Genomic DNA, 20783 nt, shown 5'->3' on the forward strand with positions numbered 1-20783 from the left:
TTTCTGCCATGGTTATGAAACAGAGCACCTTGGCGGTGACATTTTAGCAAAAATATAACTTTATAATTTTGCGGGGGGTCCTGTCAGGTAGGCTGAAGCTCAGCTGACTTCCATCATCCAGCCATGCGATAGAAAAATAATGTTTTTCTTCTTTTCTTTGCATGTGACTGGGAATCTTTTTACCACATTCACTAAGCTGAGGCAAAAACTCACAGACAAGATGGCACATTTAATAGCCATTTCTTGCCATCATTAAAATCAAGGTTCATATATACTGTAAGCGATTGTCATTATCATGCATATGCATTTGAATAAGAGTGTGAAATTGTAATCGTAAGATAAAAGACTCTTTTATATGTTTGCCTGTAAGCATAAGACAAATAAAAAAACATTGTTCTTTTTATGCATTGGAGCGTATTTACTAAAGGAATATAGAAATCCCAATTCCAAGTTGGGAAGCTGTGTAAAATCAGAATGTAATGATTTGCAAATCTCATACATAGCAAATGTTTAAACTGAGAAAATGTAGCATTTTAAGAAACAATAAGGTCATTTTGAAATTGATGGTAGCAACATGTCTCAAAGTTGGAACAGGGCAACAAAAAGCTGGCAAAGCACACCCCCAGTTAAAAAAGTTAAGACGGGGCCATGTTTACCATGGTTTACCACCATGTAGCATCCCCTCTTCTTATAACAACACTTTGTAAATATCTGGGAACTGAGGAGACCAGTTACTGGAATTTGGGGAGAGAATTGTTGTCTCATTCTTGCCTGAACATATACTGCCTAAAACCTGGATATATCTTTTAACATTGATGGTGACTTTCCAGATGTAAAAGTATGCACTAATGCACCCCCAATCCATCAGAGATGCAGGCTTTTGAACTTAGCGCTTTAGTCTGAAGGATTTGGCGCCCATGGTTGCCAAAAAGAATGTCAATTTTTGATTTTCTGATCACGGAACAGTTTTCCACTTTGCAGCAGACCATTTGGCATGGAGAACTGTGTTCACAGACAGTGGTGTTTGAAAATATTTCTAAACCCATGCAGTGATGTCCAACACAGAATCATGCCTGCTAGTGCAGTCTGAGGGCTCAAAGATCACGGGCATCCAGTATTGCATTTTGGCCTTGTCCCTTGCATACAGAGATTTCTCCAGATTCTGATACTTTTGTTGATATTATGTAGTGTAGATGATGATATTTTTAAAGTCTTTGCAATTTGTCATTGAGGAACATTATCCTGAAATTGTTCAACAATTTTTAGATGCAGCTTTTCACAGTTTGGTGAATCTCTGCCCATCTTTAGTTCTGAGACACTCTGGGAGTTATTTACTAAAGCTGGAGAGTGAAAAATCTGGTGCAACTCTGCATTGCAACCAATCAGCTTCCAGGTTTTATTGCCAAAGCTTAATTGAACAAGCTGAATTTAGAACCTGATTGGCTACCACGCACAGCTACACCAGATTCTGAGTGCACTAGTTTTAGCAAATCTCCCCCACTGACTCTCTAAGATGCTATTTTAATACCCAATCATGTTTTTGACCTGTTGCCAGTTAACCTAATTAGTTGCAAAATATTGTTCCTTGTTAGTGCCACTTACTTTGCCAGCTTTTTGTTGCCTAGTCCCAACTTTTTTGAGACATCTTGCTGCTATTCATTTCAAAATTACCATATTTTTTCCTTAAAATGGTACATTATATCAGTTTAAACATTTAAAATGTTTTCTATTTTATTCTGTGAATGAAATAAGGGTTTATGAGATTTGGAAATCATTGCATTCTGTTTTTATGTAGATTTTACACAGCGTCCCGACTTGTTTGGAATTGAGGTTGTAGGTTAACTTAGCAAAGTTAATGTTTACGAGCAAACAAGATGAAGTAGTATTCACTTCAATCAGCCAGTCATGTGCTACCAAAACTCCAGTTATTTTAACTTCCACTGCACATGATTGGGTATTTAAAGTAAACACAGGTTCACTTTATTTACTATCATACAGTTCAGTTCACTATCATGCAAAGTAACCATACACTATTCAGTTTGACCATTCACTTTACTAAGTGAACACTCTCTATCTATTCCCTAAGTAAATCAACCCAATTATTTACGCAGATAACTACTTTGATAATGTATGCATTTGATACGTTTATACAATATGCTTTATGATTATATAAATGTTAGGTTCAATATTGTTAGGTATGCTGACATAATATATATATAGGTTGAGGAAAGGGAACATAAATGGCTTATACAATGATATTATGATATGAATATCCCACAAAATAGTTTGAGCACAATTTCCTTCCTCGAGTGCTCAAACACATAAGGCATCTGTTGGCTGATATCTGCAATTTGGATAAGAACTGGAAGAGCTTCAAACATCTGCCAAACCCCAAGGCAGCAGCTTTAAAACTGCATGTTGAACATACACAGGGGTGAAAGGGACCTTATCAGGAGGGTTTCTCTGAATATTTTACCTGCTCCTTAAAATTTATAAACAGTATTTTAAATATTTGCTTGGCACATTTAATTGAAACATGTGATTTTCCAGATACAGTATATTTTGATGCAAAGCAAACAAAAAAAAAGTCTTGCTAGGGGGGTAAACACTTCCTTTTAATACAGAGAATTGCTTTTTAACAGTGTAACAATGTTGAATCTCATATGTACTTTTTATGTGCTCATAGTCTTACAGTGGATATATACCTTAGCTGCATGAGTCCATGTTATGATTTGGGACATGGATATGAGGCCATGGGACAACTTTAATAACATTTCCACATTTTTCCTACTTAGATAAAATAAAATCGTTTGCCCGAAGTCCATCTGTACATATGTATATATATTTATATATATAGATTGCAGACAACTCATTGTTCATCTGTTTTGCTGCTATTCCTGAACTTTACTACCATAACTGTTATGTTGTCGGGACATCCTCTGTAGAAGGATTGTAACACAATGCTTTTGGCTCCAAAGTGAGGTTCATCCAGGCGCTCCTTAATGAACCGGACAGCTTCTTCATTGCTGAAAGCGTCCCACAGGCCATCAGATGCCAAGATCATGAATTCTGGCTGTAGCTTGTCAAGGTCGAAGCTTAAGATATCGGGGTCTGAGATAATAACATTTAGGTTCTTCAAAGGGTAATCCCCCAAAGAACGGGACATGGCCAAAATCCCTTGAACACGCCATGATCCATTGAAGCTGATGAAGCCACCTGCACAACAAAAAAATGGAAGGCAGGTTAGCAAAAAACATAAGCTACAAACTTTCATGCATACATAATATGTTCCCTATGGTATTGTTATTACTGTGCTTACTCTTCTTTACATAATTTTTATGTTATCGAAAAAGAGCTCTTCTGCAACTTTACATATGAATAGTGTCTTAAATTTTTAAATTTAAATTTAAATTTTTAAATCGGCTTGTCTTTAAAAAAAACACCTTCTTATAACAAAAGAATACTAAAAGAATCAAAAAACATACCTCAGCTACTATATACAATGCAATGATTTCACAACACTAATGCTAACAATATTAAATTGCAAGTTAAAAAGTGTGCGTGCATGTATTCTTGCAAATCTGTGTAACCTTTTGCATTACCCATATTTCATTTAAACTATAGGACATCTAGCCTAGTCTGTTCATCAGAAATAAGCTGGCCATACACTAGTAGAATTTGAATTTAAATGTTTAATTTGTTCGATTTTCTGACCGTCAGTGGGGGTTAAATCAATGTTCGTTATAGAAACATAGAAAAGCGACAACAGAAAAAAAGACCAAGTGGTCCATCAAATCTGCCCCATTTTTTAAAATTTGTACATGCTTTTGTATTTTTTGTTTTCTGTTAATTTTTTTGTCTGAGTATAGAGTTATGTTTGTCCCAAGCATGTTTGAATCCAGTCAGTGTTGACTGACTGACTACCACTGCTGGAGCATCAACTACTTTAGGTAAAACAAAACTTCCTAAAATGTCTAAGTTATGAACTTTCCCCCTAGTTAGAGGTCATGTCCCTGTGTTCTTGATCTTGGCTTCATATTGAAAATACTGCTTCCTGAACCTTATTCACTGCCTTCACTGGATGTATTTAAAGGTTTCTAACATGTCTCCCCTTTCTCGTCTTTCCTCCAGACTGAACATATTACGTTTCTGAAGTATTTCCTGATATGTTTTATCCCTCAGACCATCATTTTTTGCCCATCTGTGGGACCCGTTCTATCTTATCAAGATCTTTTTGTAAGTGGGGTCTTCAGAAGTGGACACAGTATTCTAAATGATGTCTAACTAAAGATCTATATCGGGGAATCAGGACTTCCTTCCTCCTGTTGGTGACCCCTTTAGTGATGCATCCTAGAATTCTATTTGCTTTTCTCACTGCCTGGTCACACTCATTTTGTAATAATCTGAAATATGCACCCCCAAATATTTTTCCTTTGTAGTGCTAGACCCCAATATTTTACTCTGCCAAGGGATTATTTTTTCCTGGGTGCATTATTTTACACTTAGAAACATTGAACTTTAGTTTTCACTGCTTTGGCCAATCTTATAGCAATGCCAAATCATGTTCCATGTTACAGACACCTCCAGGGTTATCAACCCTATTGCATACCCTTGTGTCACCTGCAAAAAAGACATACCTTACCCACCAACCCTTAAGTTATATTACTTATATATAGATTACATACAACAGGACCTAGTATAGAGCATGTGGTACATCACTAGTGACGGGTCTCTGTCCCCAGTGAACCCCATTTACAACCACACTCTGGTATCTATCCTTTAGCCAACTGCATATCCACTATTCTATCAACTATTTCCTACTCTATCAAAAACAAAAAAAGAAGTTTGGCTGGATTTGGGCATTAAATACCTGCCATGTGAAGTACTTTTTCAGTGAAGAAAATAATCTAAAACATTTAAGGATCTTAGCAAACTTAATTGCAGATCCTTACCTACTTATTTTCCATAGGTAAAAAGGAAAGCAATTTATGTGCACTTTCAATGAAAAGTTTTACTGAATGGGAGGCTATGCCAGTGCTGTAATAAGAATTAGTATTACTTTAGATATACAGTATATGCATGGATCTCACTATTGTGGAACTAGGCTGCCTGTAATTTGACCTCAAGATCTGTGAAGGGTAATCTGTGAGCTAATTGCAAAAACAAGGGGATTAGGACTCCAGGAAATCCTGACTATAAAAGAAAGATAATTACCATGGCTGCAGAAAAAATACATTTTTTTTTTTACAGTTACAGAATATCTTGGCCAGAACATAGAAAAGATATATACAGAGGGAGAAAATAACAATTATACATATTAGTTTTCAGTTTTACCAGAAGTGGTTACAAAAAATAATTTCCTTTAGCTAGATTTACAGGAGGTATTCAATGTATATAGCATTCTGCAGCTAGTAGTAGTTAGTCACATTTAACTGGACTCGTTCTGTAATACTAAAGACATTTCATAGCTTATCCAAGCCACTTCTTCAATTCTTATGAGTGTCCGGAAACCTACCCAGCATTTACATCCATAAAGGTAGCATTGACACCATATTGATGCCTGGCTGCATTGACATCTATGCTGTGTCTGTCCCTCGCTGGCTCCAGACCGAGAACTGAGCAATCAAACAGATCACACAGATCTTCAGGATGCAGAGAGCTGGTGAATGTCAGTCATTGGCTCTCTGCTCTGCCCATCCAGCACTCACTGGAGCACTGAGCTGTGGAGGGGGCAGGAGCAGCTGGCACAGGCTCTTAGTGGCTCACTGAGAGGCTGAGCCAGCTGCTGGTCCAGGCTTCTGGGCGGATCCCGACCATATGGTGGGGATCTTTTCAGAGCCTGGACCGGCTCTGTGACGTCAGCCCACAGCAGGCTTTAGCCCGCTGTGGCTGATAACAGGCCACAGGAGTGCAGAACAAACTGCGATCCATAGAAGTACAGCCAAAAAAGCTTTGTCTATACTTCTCCTTATACCGCCCCTTATGACCTCACAGTCCCAGCATGCCCCGGGACTGTGATGTCATAGGGGGGCGGGGTCACCGCCTATATAAATCATAGCAGAGTGCACAGACAGCATTACAGCCAGAGAGAGCGTCGTGTCAACATCTCCGGAAGACAAGAGGGAAGAATACGATCCAGATGTCCGGGCTCCTCTGCTAGCAAAAGAGCGGCAAGAGAGCAGAAGATAGCGGAGGAGCCCGGCAGAAGGAAGAAGGCACCGGAGAAGAACCGGAGAGAGGGAGAAGACGTCTGAAGCCAGAAGAAGACCCCGGAGCTGCCTAATAAATTAATTTTAAAACCTGTGTAGTGTGTTTTATTTATTGACACTTTTTTCCCTAGGTGAATGGGTAGGGGTACGCTGTACCCCATACTCATTCACATAGAGTGGGGGGCTGGGATCTGGGGGCCCCCTTATTAAGGGAGCTCCCGGATTCCGATAAGCCCCCCCGCCGGCAGACCTCGAAAACCAATGGCCAGGGTTGTCGGTAAGAGGCCCTTGTCCTCATCAACATGGGGGCAAGGTGCTTTGGGGTGGAGGGGGCTGCAGGGTGCCCCCCTCCCCCAAAGCACCTACCCCCCATGTTGAGGGCATGCGGCCTGGTACGGCTCAGGAGGGGGGTGCTCGCTCGTCCCCATCCCCTTTCCTGACCGGCCGGGCTGCGTGCTCGGATAGGGGTCTGGTATGGATTTGGGGGGGACCCCCATGCCGTTTTTTTTCGGCGTAGGGGGTTCCCCTTAAAATCCATACCAGACCTAAGGGCCTGGTATGCCCCTGGAGGGGAACCTATGCCGGTTTTTTATTTAAAATTTGGCGTGGAGTTCCCCCTCAAGATTCATACCAAACACAGTGCCTGGCATTGGTGAGGATCCAAGTCGGATCCCCACACCAGTGCGAACCCGGCTCACAAGGTGTCAATCTCGCCAATAAAAGTGGCAAGATTGACACAATATCAGACAATACAGAAGTTGACCAAAGGGTGGTGGTAAAGAGCTGAAAAACCACGTGATTTGGTGAAAGTTGGCTGGAAAAGTCCTGTCGTCTGTATGCAAGACAAACTTTTGGCCAACACCCTTTGTACAAAAATCCAAGGGAAAGTTTGTACAAAGTCCTATCGTGTGTATGGGGCTTTAGGGTTTTAATACGTGATTTTAAAGCAGTATTAACCTCAAAACCAAAAATGTAATATATTGCAGCTTGCCAATCATTAGCCCTAAATCTGATGCTCTGCAGACTGTGGGCGCACAGGCATGGCAGCCCTTCCATTAGAATGGGCTGCTGTACGCGTGGGGGTGCCATTAAGAGTTAATGGCACCCAGTGCGTTTCCTATGCAGCACAACGTTTTGTATGTGGTTGCATGCGGGTGCAGGCATGCGTGCGATTTACATGTTCTCTGGCACCCGCATATATGTGAAAGTAGCCTTAAATGTTTTTCTTTTTTAGGCATTCTTCCCACTGTTTTTTCCTTGTCATCTAGCTAATAACATACCTTCTGTATTATACAGACACCACTCTGTGCAGATTTGGACAGAAGCATTTGCCCTTGGTCTCTTAGCGTTGCTAAAAGCAAGGGGCTACCTGAGGGTATCCCACATGGAAGAGAAATATATTTCCAATAAATTTAGAAAAAATAAAAATTATATATATAGAGATATCTATCTATATCTATCTATCTATCTATCTATCTATCTATCTATCTATCTATCTATCTATCTATCTATCTATCTATCTATCTATCTATATATATAGATATATATATACCTATATCTATATCTATATATAGATATAGATATAGATATATCTATATCTATATATATATATATATATATATATTCGTTCCGGAAACATGCTTGTAATCCAAAGCACACGTATATCAAAGCAAATTTCCCCATAAGAAATAATGGAAACTCAGATGATTCGTTCCACAACCATTTATTCCTATAGTCCATATAAAAAGATTATAGCAATGTTATAGGTTGTGTAACCATAAAATGTCCATCCACAAATGGCAAGCTCCACTGCAAAATCTATCAGGAGCTACAGTGTATAACAGAGACGAGAGGTGCCTCTAAGTGTAGCAATATGGTTACATTTTATGAAGGTACAACATTTAGCAACTCACATGGTTGATGATTAAATAAGGCACATCTAAGTATGCAGGAATCTGGGGTAAAGCTGTCCACATAGACCATCCTCCGCAACGCCGGCTCTCACCGTTGTCAGTCTGCAATAGTGACCGGGAAGACTACCCTGCAGTAGAGTGATCTGAAAGCGAGGCTTGAAGCGCTCGTGGAGAGCAGTGTGGAAGGGACGACATCAATGGCGGGGAGGAGGATGGTCTATGTGGACAGCTTTACCCCGGATGCCTGCATATTTAGATATGCCTGCTTAAATCATCAACCATGTGAGTTGCTAAATTGTGTACCTTCATTAAATGTAACCATATTGCTACACTTAGAGGCACCTCTCTTCTCTTTTATACTCAGTTGTGACATGACTCTACTTGTATATCAAGACATTGCTTGTTTATCAATTCAAAATTTATAAACAAAATGTTGCTTCTCTTGCAAAACACTCGCAGACCAAGTTACTCTCAATCCAAGGTTTTACTGTAGTTACAATATATTGTCACATATATAATTTTTTTTCTAAATATATTGGAAATATATTTCTCTTACATGTTGGTATATTTGATGAAATAGCTGTGAGGTTTTATACCAATGTGTTAGTAACGTGTATCCTTTCTCCTGGTATGAGTTAGCCAATGACTCCTTATGAGCGAAGAGAAGTATCTGGTCTTTTTGGGTCTGCAGTTAGGATTTTAATTTTGATAGGAACTTAGTATCCTGGGGATGCTTGCCCATGATAAATGTAGAATATAGTAAAGGTGAATGTCATAAAGGAATTTGGTCTAGGCATAATCTTTTGAATGTAGAGCTAGGACAGAGCCCTTGAGATGTGGCAGTTAGGCATCTGAGGTAAGGACCCAATTGCATGTCTCTCAAGTCTAGGTCGGGCGCATAGGCAGCCAGGAGCTCAGTGTTAGTCACTGAACTACTTTGATAGGAAACATGTACTAATCTGAACTTGGGAGACCAGACAGACTGATATCTGCCCATGGCAAACCTGATACTGGAGACACGAAAATACACTTTTCTAGTCTGATCCATGGTTTTACCATGGCGCCACCACCCAGGCATTCCATCTGTTGTCGGCGCTCTCCCCTGTCCCCTTATTTCAGCTGCTGGGGAGATCATGTAACCAGACCAGAGCACTCTTATGTCCTGTACACAGGGACGGACATTGATCGAACATTCCGACAACAAAATCCATGGATTTTTTCCGACGGATGTTGGCTCAAACTTGTCTTGCATACACACAGTCACACAAAGTTGTCGGAAAATCCGATCGTTCTGAACGCGGTGACGTAAAACACGTACATCAGGTCTATAAACGGGGCAGTAGCCAATAGCTTTCCCCTCTTAATTTATTCTGAGCATGCGTGGCACTTTGTGCGTCGGATTTGTGTATACACAATCGGAATTTCCGACAACGGATTTTGTTGTCGAAAAATTTTATAGCAAGCTCTCAAACTTTGTGTGTCGGAAATTCCGATGGAAAATGTGTGATGGAGCCTACACACGGTCAGAATTTCCGACAACAAGGTCCTATCACACATTTTCCGTCGGAAAATCTGACTGTGTGTACAGGGCATAAGAATTTGTTAGTATAAGCAGCTTCCTTTTACAGGGTAGTTACTATAGGTATTAGAAGGGGAGGGAGCAATGTTATGCTTAGTAAGTACTAGTGTTGAATTCCACTTCATATCCTTGGATTAATCACCTTCTTTAGCAGAGAATTTTAAAGTCTAAAAACCATTATAGTGAAGCACCTTTTTTTTTGTTGGAAAATTGGTAAAATGTAGGTGTACAACTGTACTCTTCAAGTTGCCTAGGGCAACGTGTTTCGCCGATTTACGGCTTCTTCTGGACCCAATGTATTGAGAGGACTTCACTACATATAAGAAATTATAACACAGTATTAATGATAAATAAATAAACATGCATTAGGCCGCTGTGGTTTGCCATGCCTGCGTGAGCATACTTTTTGTATAGCTGGATTATTTTGTTTACTATAAAATGCATGTTTATTATACACCTACATTTCACCAATTTTAATACACAATTTTGTCAATTACCTATACTCCCATTCGACTGAGGGATGTACAAAACTTGGGGCTTTCTTGTCCCTTGGTTATTTTGAGAGGCGTTTCTTCTGTTTTTATAACATTATTCACTTGCATGTGTTTTTAACTTTTTTTGTAATAAAGATATTGATCTTTTATATACACGTGGTGTCTCTGATGTTGAGCCAAAAAAGTCCTTTCCTTTTGTTTGGGGTGGGTGTATTCCCGTCCCATACTTTTTTCTATAGTACTTAGGATGTGACTATTGGAAGTCTATTTTTTGACACTGTTACAGTCTGATCACTGGGGAAAATGCTTCCCTCTGCTTGCAGAAGGCTGATGCCATCATCTCGGGCTCTCGGCCTAGGCAAAGCCACTGGCAAAGAACTCAAGGATGAATTTTTAATGATAAAAAGTTGAGTTTTTCTAAAAAAAATGATACTGTTGCTGTGTATTTTCACACATTTATTTATACAGTTACTGAATGGTCCACTTTACTGTGCATTTATAGCCAGAGCTTTTTACTCTATTGGAGGTATTTCATTTAAAGTGTATGTACAGTATATTCAAACAAATCATTTGTTTGTTAAATATATCAATGAAAGCATTTTGCTATGCCTGTTTGATACATGCAAAAATACATGTTGATTGTGTCAGAAATTTAAAGCTGTCCTGTGTTAACTGAAGAAGTCTAATTAGCCCTCCTTGTTCTTATCTTGGATTACAGAATGATTAATGTATAAACTATACTAGAGATGAGGGGAATGAAAGGGTAATTTGACAAAAGACAACTGGGGAGGGAAGATACCGCTCTGTTCACAAAAATGCTGGGCGTTATCAGCCCACAACAGGTCTTAGGAGCTGAGTGCATTTCTGACAGTTCAACAGGTAATATGCAGGGTTTTAAATATTGGGGAAAAAAATGCATGTATTGTAGAGATGTACTGCACCTTATTTTATTTTGGCCTGACATGCACTTTAACTTCCCTTCCTGCACCAGAGCCTAAACAGAAAGTGAAAGGAAATCTCTACAAAAGTGTAGAGAATTTCCTCCTTAGACAGCTGTCACTGGAACAGGTGTCTACATTAAAAAATGTACCATTACCTCTTATACCTTTTGGTCTGGTGACAACCCTGGAATTTCTTAAGTTACCACCACTTTCTGTCCTAACGACCTGAGTGTCACCAGGACTAATAGAGAAGGTGAATTTACCTAGTGAGGACACAGCAGTAAAAAGCCAACAAAGGTTCTACGTCTTACCTACTTAATCCAAAACAAAATCATAAAACGTTTTGGCTATACATACACTTTAAATAGGTTCTACTTTAAATAAAACACCCTAATCTACAGTAAAAATAGACAGTTTGTGCGCAAACGCACTGCAATGCATGTATTGCAGTCCCATTCATTTTAAAAAGCCCCTCGAGGCACTAACACAATTCTCTTCAGAACACATGCATTGCAATGTACTACAGTGCACAGACATGAATGATTTGTACATTGTATTAAAAAAAAGTGTCATGCACTATTTTATATGCTTGCTGCCCATTCAAACTGGCTAAAACACAATCCACATAAAACACAAGATAACGCATGTTTGACATGGGTGATTTAAGGCAACGCAGCAGTGTGAACTGTTTCTTAGATAGCAAAGTTATTTGTTTTTCAACTACACTTATTGTATATAGTGATCAAAACTGAGCATATGTACATGTGTTCTGACAAAGCGTACATTTACTCCTCTTTCCTATACAGTCCAAGCTATTGCTAGCCTTAGCAGACTCTGCATGGTACTGAATGATCTCAGATTTTCAATACCAGATCTTAATAAGCAAAAGATTTGGACAGCGCTGCGCTGGAGGGCTCATGTGCAGATAAATGTGTTATAATGTGCTAGTCATTTTTTTTTTTTTTTTTATGGCGGTTTACTACCACTTTAAGATGCTTCTTGTATAAAGTGAACACACTACAGGGTACCATCAAGCGAAGTGAAGACACCAGTATGTACATATTCAAAACAGTACTACTATATGTTATTTTCTGCTGATCCTGCTTTTGGCTTGTGCTTTTTCCCTCCATACAGGAATCCAACAAACAAAAGATTCAGTATTAGCCTGAGCCACATCCAAATGTTATGCTGATCACAGCACATTGCAGCAGTGTACACAAATCTTTGGGATGCTTCCTAAACCTAAGGGGACTAATCACAGGGAATAAATGGGAACATCACGTACACTAAACATCACTGTGTGAATGCTGGTTTTCAAAGAGTTTAGGTTTTTAGGTCATACCTAACTGCACATAATGTTTTCAGAATTTAATAGATTTCCACTTTGTTTGCTCAGTTATTAGGTTTTGTGCAATAAGTACGTTTTATGTGTTTACTAACATTCCAAGTGAGCTTTCAATTCAAATGAATGCATAACTTGTCCGAAACGTTTTTTTTTTTTTCATTTTATTTGAAGCATACACAGGAGAATTTGGTTATAATTCTGTCATTAGGGCAATATTACATTCTGTTGAAATACTCTTATTAATACAACACAACTTGCTTATTGATTTTATGATACTGCTATAGTTGTAAGGGGATGTTGTCACCTTGCAGGACCTGCTGTAGAAGGAAGGCCAAAGCAGAAGAAAGTCTAGCAAATATGATTTATTCATTCAGTTGGTCCTTATCTAATAGGACAAAGTTGCTTATATTTATGAACTTTCTTTATTCCAGCAATGGCTGCAGGGTACTTCTCTGATGGTGACAACAGTTGACTATACATGCCTGCCTACTTGACTACTGTAGTCTCCATTGCAAGCCCACATGACATGGTGAAAATGCAAAGTCACTAATGGGAGACAAAGAATGTAGGTCTGTTCATACTACTTGCAGTGCGGAAGCATGCATTACTGTGCGTTCCCCGTGACGCACTGCTCAGCAACGCGCTGTCCTCTTAGATGCAAGCGGGTGCCATTAAAAATTATTTTTTTTGGGTGCCATTTTTATTGGCACCCAAAACAGATCTAGCGAATGCGCATGCGTTTGCGCCCACCAAAATGCATGGTATCGCAATACCATGCTTTACTTTTCGTGCCTGACATACTTTGCACACATTCCCACATGTTTGGCAGCCCATTAAAACCAATGGGCTCTCAAAAATGTGCATGCAAAAGCGTTCTTGTGTGAATCAGCCCTGAGTGTTGTCCCCCTATAACAGGAAATGCCCACACATATGTATCATGGTAGGATCACCAGTTATCATTTTGCTGAAAACTGTAGATTTTTAAATATTGAAATGAACTTTTGAAATACATTAATAAGCATTAACTTGACAATAATCCTACAACTAATTTACACCCCTCACTCCAATGTGAGTACACCCCCCCCTCGCATTTTTGTAAATATTTTATTATATCATTTCATGTGACAACACTGAAGAAATGACACTTTACTACAATGTAAAGTAGTGAGTGTACAGCTTGTATAACAGTGTAAATTTGCTGTCCCCTCAAAATAGCTCAAAACACAGCCATTAATTTGGACATTTTCACTTAGGGTTGAACTCACTTTTGTTGCCAGCAGTTTAAACATCAATGGCTGTGTGTTGAGTTATTTTGAGAGAACAGCAAATTTACACTGTTATACAAGCTGTACACTCACTACTTTACATTGTAGCAATGTGTCATTTCTTCAGTGTTGTCACATGAAAAGATATAATAAAATATTTACAAAAAGATACTGTCCATACAGTTAGGTCCATATATATTTGGGCACAGGCACAATTTTCATACTTTTGGCTCTGTGTGCCACCAGAATAAAACTAAAACAAAACAATCCAAATTAATTTGAAGTGCAGACTTGCAGCTTTAATTCAAGGGGTTGAACAATAAATATCAAGTACACATTTTAGGAACTGCAACCCTTTTTATACACAGTCCCCCTATTTTCAGGGGCTTAAATGTAATTGGACAAATGAATATATTCATAAATAAAATGTTCATTTTTAAAATGTTGTAGAGAATCCTTTACTGGCAATGACTGCCTGAAGTCTGGAACCCATGGACATTACCAAAGTCTGGGTTTCCTCCTTCCTGATGCTTTGCCAGGCACTAACTGCAGCTATCTTCAGTTGTTCTTTGCTTGTGGGTCTTTCTGTCTTTAGTTTTGCCTTCAGCAAGTGAAATGCATGCTCAATTGGGTTGAGATCAGGTGATTGACTCGGCCATTACAGAATATTAAAATTATTTTCCTTCAAAAGCTCCTGGGTTGCTTTTGCAGTGTGTTTTGAATTATTGTCCATCTGTACTGTGAAGCGCCATCCAATCAACTTTGCTGCATTTGGCTGAATTTGGGCTGACAGTATATCTCTAAACACTGCAGAATTCATCTAGCTGCTTCTGTCACATCATCAATAAACACCATTAACCCAGCGCCACTGGAAGCCATGCATGCCCATGCCATTACACTGCAAGCACCACCATGTTTTACAGATGACGTTGTGTGCTTTGGATCATGAGCTGTTCCAAGCCTACTCCACACTTTTTTCTTTCCATCATTCTTAGTTTAATCTGTCCAAAGAATGCTTTTCCAGAACTCTGGCTTTTTTAGATGTTTTTAGTCAAATCTGGCTATTCTATTCTTCAGGCTTATGAATGGTTTGCACCTTGTGGTGAACCCTCTGTAATTGTGCTTGTGAAGTCTTCTCTTGATTGTAGACTTTGACAATGATACGCCCACCTCCTGGAGAGTGTCCTTAACTTGTCTGGATGTTGTGAATGGGTTTTTCTTTACCATAGAGAGGATCCTGCGATCATCCACCACTGTTGTCTTAAATGGACATTCCGGCCTTTTTATGTTGCTGAGCTCACCAGTGCATTCTTCTTTTCTCAGAATGTACCAAACTGTTGATTTGGCCACTCCTAATGCTGCTCCTATCTCTCTGATGGATTGGTTTAGTGTTTTTAGGCCTTACAATGGCCTGTTTCACTTGCATGGACAGCACCTTTGAACGCATGATGTCAGTTCACAGCAATAGATTCCACGAAGGAGTAGCCCACACCTGGCCATGAAACAGCTTTTGATTAATTTGTCCAATTACTTTTGTCCCTTATAAAAGGGGGGTGGCTATTCTTAAGAGCTGTAATTCCTAAACCCTTCCTCCGATTTGGATGTGCATACCCTCAATTAAGGCCCATATCCATTATATAACTATAGCTTGAATATGTTTTGGTAAATACCCGAAAAAAACTAAATTTGTGCCTGTGTCCAAATATATATGGACCTAACTGTATATGTTTAGGGCATCCTGTATAAGGCACAGTTCCAAAACCCTAACTCTGCTCACAGTCCACCAAGTGATATGGAACAATCGCTGAGAACCATATTATTATTATTATTATTATTAATAACGATTTATATAGCGCCAGCAGTTTACACAGCGCTTTACAATGTAGAGGGGGGACAGCACAATTACAGTACAATACAGAAGGGACAGGAGGGCCCTGCTCGTAGAGCTTACATTCTAAAGGGAGGGGGTGGTGGTACAAAAGGTAATCTCCTAAAGGTGGACAGGTTACAGATATCAGATATACAGAGGCAGGGAATTCCAGAGGATGGAAGAGGCTCTGGAGAAGTCCTGAAGACAAGCATGAGAGGAGGTAACAAGGGAGCTAGAGAGCAGGAGGTCCTGGGAGGAGTGGAGGGGACGATTTGGGCGATATCTGCAGATGAGGTTGGTGATGTAGCTGGGGGCGATGTTGTGGATGGCCTTGTATGTTGTGGTTAGCATTTTGAATTTTATACGGTGGGGTAGTGCAGGGATTGGCAGAGAGGCGCAGCAGTCACAGATCGATTAGTGAGGTGTATTAGTCTAGCAGCAGCATTCATAATACACTGAAGGGGGGGATAGCCTGTGTAAGGGTAGGCCATTAAGGAGAGAGTTGCAGTAGTCAAGGCGGGAAATAATCAAGGAGTGAATAAGTTGCTTTGTGGTGTCATTAGTCAGGAAGGGTCGAATTCTAGAGATGTTCTGGAAGTTAAGGCGGTAGAATTTAGCAAGTGATTGGATGTGGGGGCTGAAGGAGAGGTCAGAGTCAAGGATGACACCCAGCACCCTGGCATGTGTGGAGGGACCAATGGTTGTGCTGTTGATCTTAATGGTAAAGTCATGGGGGGGACCGGGAATGAGGAAATATTACAAGCTCAGTTTCAGAAAGATTGAGTTTGAGAAAGTGGTGTGACATCCATACCGATATGTCATTCAGTAAGTTTGAGATTCTTGAGAAGATCAAGGGGGTGAGTTGAGGAGTGGAGAGATAGATCTGGGTGTCATCGGCGTAGAGGTGGTATTGGAAGCCATGGGGGGTTATCAACTGGCCCAGGGAAGAGATATAGAGTGAGAATAGGAGGGGCCCAAGGACAGAGCCTTGGGGTACCCCAACAGAGAGAGGAAGAGGAGTAGAAGAGGTAGAGTTGTAAGTGACACTGAAAGTGCACTGAGATAGGTAGGAGGAGAACCAGGATAAAGCAGAATCACAGAGGCCAAGGGAGTGTAGTTTGCTGAGGAGGAGCAGGTGGTCAACTGTGTCGAAGGCAGCAGAGAGGTCTAAGAGTATGAGTATTGAGTAATGGCCATTCAGTTTGGAGTAATTTCAGTATGGAGTAATGGCCAAATTCAGTTTAAACATCTTTAATTCACGCGGAAAAGTAAAAAATGTACCCTACCTGGGATCCTAACACTTTGCAGAAAGAGAAAGGATACCAGGTAGGGTAAATATTTGACTTTTCCACATGTAAAAAAAATGGTTTCAATATTTACAGTTTAATTTAAATTGCTCGATATCTTAAAGTGATTCTAAAGGCTGAAGGCCCTTCAGTATGCAGCTCCTCCCAGCCCTAATACTTACCTGAGCCCGAACTCGAATCAGCAATGTGCATGAGAGCAGCTGCTCTCCCGACTCTCTGCCTCCTCATTGGCTCAGAGACATGATGCAAATCAATTTATTACTTTTTTTAAATGCATTTTTCCAGATATTTTTGTTGTTATTCTGTCTCTCACTGTTAAAATAAACATACTAATAAATTATAGACTGATCATTTCTTTGTCAGTGGACAAAGGTCCAAAATCAGCAGGGGATCAAATACTTTTTTCCCTTACTGTAATTATAATTTAAACTATTCTTTAAATTAGTTTCTTTAAATACTGCTTGAAATTCCTCTAAATTTAGAAGAAATGTGTAATAAATAGTGACTCTTTGGCAAAGGAACTTTGTACAGCCCAGGACAGGAAGGAGGATGGTTAGCTATTATGATCTGTCAGGTTGGTGGTAAGGGGTGATCATGAGTGTATATTTTAATATTTGAAGTCTCTAATTCCAGCTAGAGCAGTATACTGAATTTTGGTTTACAGCTCAAATGGCTGTCTGCACAAGTACATGAAGCTGCACTTTGCTATGTGTTAGCAGCTCTGTCATCGCTTTCATTAACTGAACTGCAGAATCAAGTAATTTACATAGCAATAATTGCTTTTGGTTAGATATACTGTAGATGAAAAGACAATCAGATAATCAGATTGGAGAATAGATAATGGTTTTCTTTTTGATTTGTAATAATAAAAAAGGCATGTCCCTCTTCTCGGCTGCCAGCTGTATTTTTTATAGAGCAGGCATGAACAATAGTGGTGTCAGCTGTTCCTAGTTTTCTTACTGTTGACTTTGCTGTTTATAACACAGAATTGAAACATTGTTCTAATATGGGGAGAGGAGAAAACAACCCTATACATACCTTTTAAACTGGTCATCACTTTAAAGTTTTAAAATTTGGCCAGCGAGCGGCATGTAAGGAGCCTGAGATCGGAGCTCCGTTAGCAGATCCTGCAGTGATCCTGGGCTAAAGACACCCGCTTTTCTCTCAGGAGGTGGGGGATGAGTTCGGGGACACCCCAGGAGTCTCCGGGGATGGTGAAATACGCCCCCCCCCCCTGGCCAAAATCGACCGGAGAACGGTTGGCGAAATATGCCTGGGGCTCTCAAAATGGCGCCGGCACACAGGAGGAGGAGGACGAATGGCCGCCGCTTCACAGGCCTGAGGATCCTTCACAGCAGGCGTCTCCTCAGCAAGACAGGGTGAGTCCCAAACCCCAGTGGGCTGATGTGCTGAAGAGGGGAAGATCCCTAGACAGGCTAAGAGACTCTAGGGCCAGTGCTGACAGAGCGGTGGAGGGGGGAGAGGAGCCATCCCTAACACAAATCATGGATGCCATACAGGGATGTCAGAGCAAGTTAATAAACCACTTTGAGGAGCTGAAAGTATAATTCTCCTTCATGAAGCATGACATGCAAAAAGTAAGAGAAAAGGCACAGATCACGGATCGACGCCTTACTTCATTGGAAGATGTATTCAGGCCATTAGATACTGCTGCACATGTGACTAAGACATTGTCTGAACATGCATTAAAGATGGCTGATATGGAAGATCGTATGAGAAGGAACAATATTAGGCTGGTGGGGTTCCCGGAAGGGGTGGAAGGGAGGCATCCTGAAGAATTCCTTGAGAAGTGGTTGTTGGAACATATGCCTTCTAACACCTTTACAAGTATGTTTGCCACTGAAAGGGCACACCGCATTCCAGGACGGGCACCTCCAAAGGGAGCCCCCCCTAGATCAATGATTGCAAAAGTACTGCACTTCCGTGATCGGGAAATGATTCCCATGGGACACACAACTTGGGGAACTGAACAATTTTTTTGTGTTATTTCATTTATCTACCATTACCTCCTAGTATTGTTTTTTGAGGGGAAAAAAAAGGGAAGAAAACGTTTTTTTTTTCCATTTTTTTTTTTTGCTGATATTGGGATTGTGTATGTCAATTGCCAGCAATATATGCTAAGTCTGCCAGATGCTCTAGGCAATATATTTTTCTATTAGTGGACTTTGTATACTGTTCTTACTTTTTTGTTCAAATAACAGGTGAACGGTTCTTGAAATATACGGGTAGAGCTGGCCGCCCTTTTGGCGACTGGTCTCATGTGACAGTTTTTTTTGAGTCGCACCTCTGTTACCTACTCGAATACATGTTATGGGAATAAAGTGCCTGGCATGTTGGGGCTGGGTGCGGGGAAGGGGGGGGGGGGAAGTTGGGATGTTCTTTGGGGCAAGGGTTTTATGTTAATATACGGATGGGATTGTCTTTACTTGCTGTTCCTGCATTAGGTACTGCTCAAGGTATAAAGTGTTGTGGCGTGTATGTGGGGGGAGGAGCCTGGAAGCCCGACTTTACAGATGACCATACCCAATGGTGGAGGGAACACCTCCACTCGACTCTTTTCTTTTTCATATCTCTCATGGAGGTAAATTTGAGGGTTGTGGTCTGGAATGTCAGAGGCCTAAATGCTAAATTTAAACGCTCTTTGGTGTTTGAGTATATCAAAAAATACAAACCTTACCTGATACTCCTCCAAGAGACTCATCTGCAGGGCTCCAAGCTTCTTTCCTTAAAGCGGGCTCACATTGCTGGGGCTTATCATTCCAGTTATTCCTCGTATGCGAGGGGAGTCTCTACTTTGGTCACCAAGACCATGCCCATATCCATTCAAACAGTAAGAACAGATGTTAAAGGGCGATATGTTATACTTGTTTTGAAAGTGATGAATAGGACATTAACATTTGTGAATCTCTATGTTCCTCCTCCCTTTACGCTAACTCATCTGGATGATATGATGAAGGATACATATGAGGTAGCGGAGGGGAAGATCTTCATATTGGGGGATTTTAATTCAGTCTCTGATTCAGTGTTGGACAGGTTGGGAGGGACGGTTGGTGCTCCTGCCCCATTGGCGGGGTGGATGTCTGCTCATGGTTTTAGAGATGTCTGGCGTTTTCAACATCCTGATACTAGGGAATACTCATGCTACTCGGAAACGCACAAGACGCTCTCCAGAATAGACACTATCCTAACGGAGGGTGAGGGCATGCCATTAGTTTGGAAGATGTCTTATCTGCCCAGGGCTCTCTCTGATCATTCCCCTATGCTGCTGGAGCTTAATCTGGGACCAAGGCCTGGATTGCGACTCTGGCGAATGGAGGCTAGTTGGCTTCAGGAAGAATATGTTACAATTAAGTGCACAGAGGCCATCAAACACTACTGGGCTGACAATGCCGGTTCCGGGTCCTTTCTGCTTCAGTGGGAGGCCTTTAAAGCCACGTTGAGCGGGGTGTTCATGACGGAGGTAAAGGGATTTAAGAAACAGTTGGCCTCCACATTGCAGCATAGGGAAACAGAGATCTCTCTGGCGGAGGCAGAATATGTTAGGGATCCCACTGAGGAGAGGTTGCTGACATTGCGGATGGCAACACGGGAGTACAAGACAGCACTAACAGACCATACTATGAAGCTTGGCCTGGCTCAACGCCGGCGTTTGTTTGAATTTGGTGACAAGAATGGCAGATTGCTGGCATACTTGGCGAGGCCGGAATACATTCCGGTACACATCGAATCGGTTTTTGACGACTGTAAGCTGGAGGTTTGTGACTCGGCGGATATTTTGAACACTTTTGTCCTTTTTTATAAAGAATTATATAAGTCTTGTGCTCCTCTGGGGTCAGAAG

The 20783-nt window shown here is 40.6% G+C and overlaps 1 protein-coding gene across 1 annotated transcript in view; it reads right to left on the reverse strand.

The window, feature by feature from the left end:
- Positions 1 to 2594: 2594 nt before the first annotated feature.
- PPM1L (protein phosphatase, Mg2+/Mn2+ dependent 1L) overlaps positions 2595 to 20783 on the reverse strand; it is a 423750-nt gene continuing 405561 nt past the window's right edge. Inside the window, exon 5 of the mRNA XM_073626116.1 lies at positions 2595 to 3216. Coding sequence (XP_073482217.1) covers positions 2870 to 3216 — 347 coding nt within the window. The 3' untranslated portion in view covers positions 2595 to 2869. The remainder of the gene's footprint in view (positions 3217 to 20783) is intronic.

Source organism: Aquarana catesbeiana, linkage group LG04 (genome assembly GCF_042186555.1).
Source record: "Aquarana catesbeiana isolate 2022-GZ linkage group LG04, ASM4218655v1, whole genome shotgun sequence".
Lineage (NCBI taxonomy): Eukaryota > Metazoa > Chordata > Amphibia > Anura > Ranidae > Aquarana > Aquarana catesbeiana.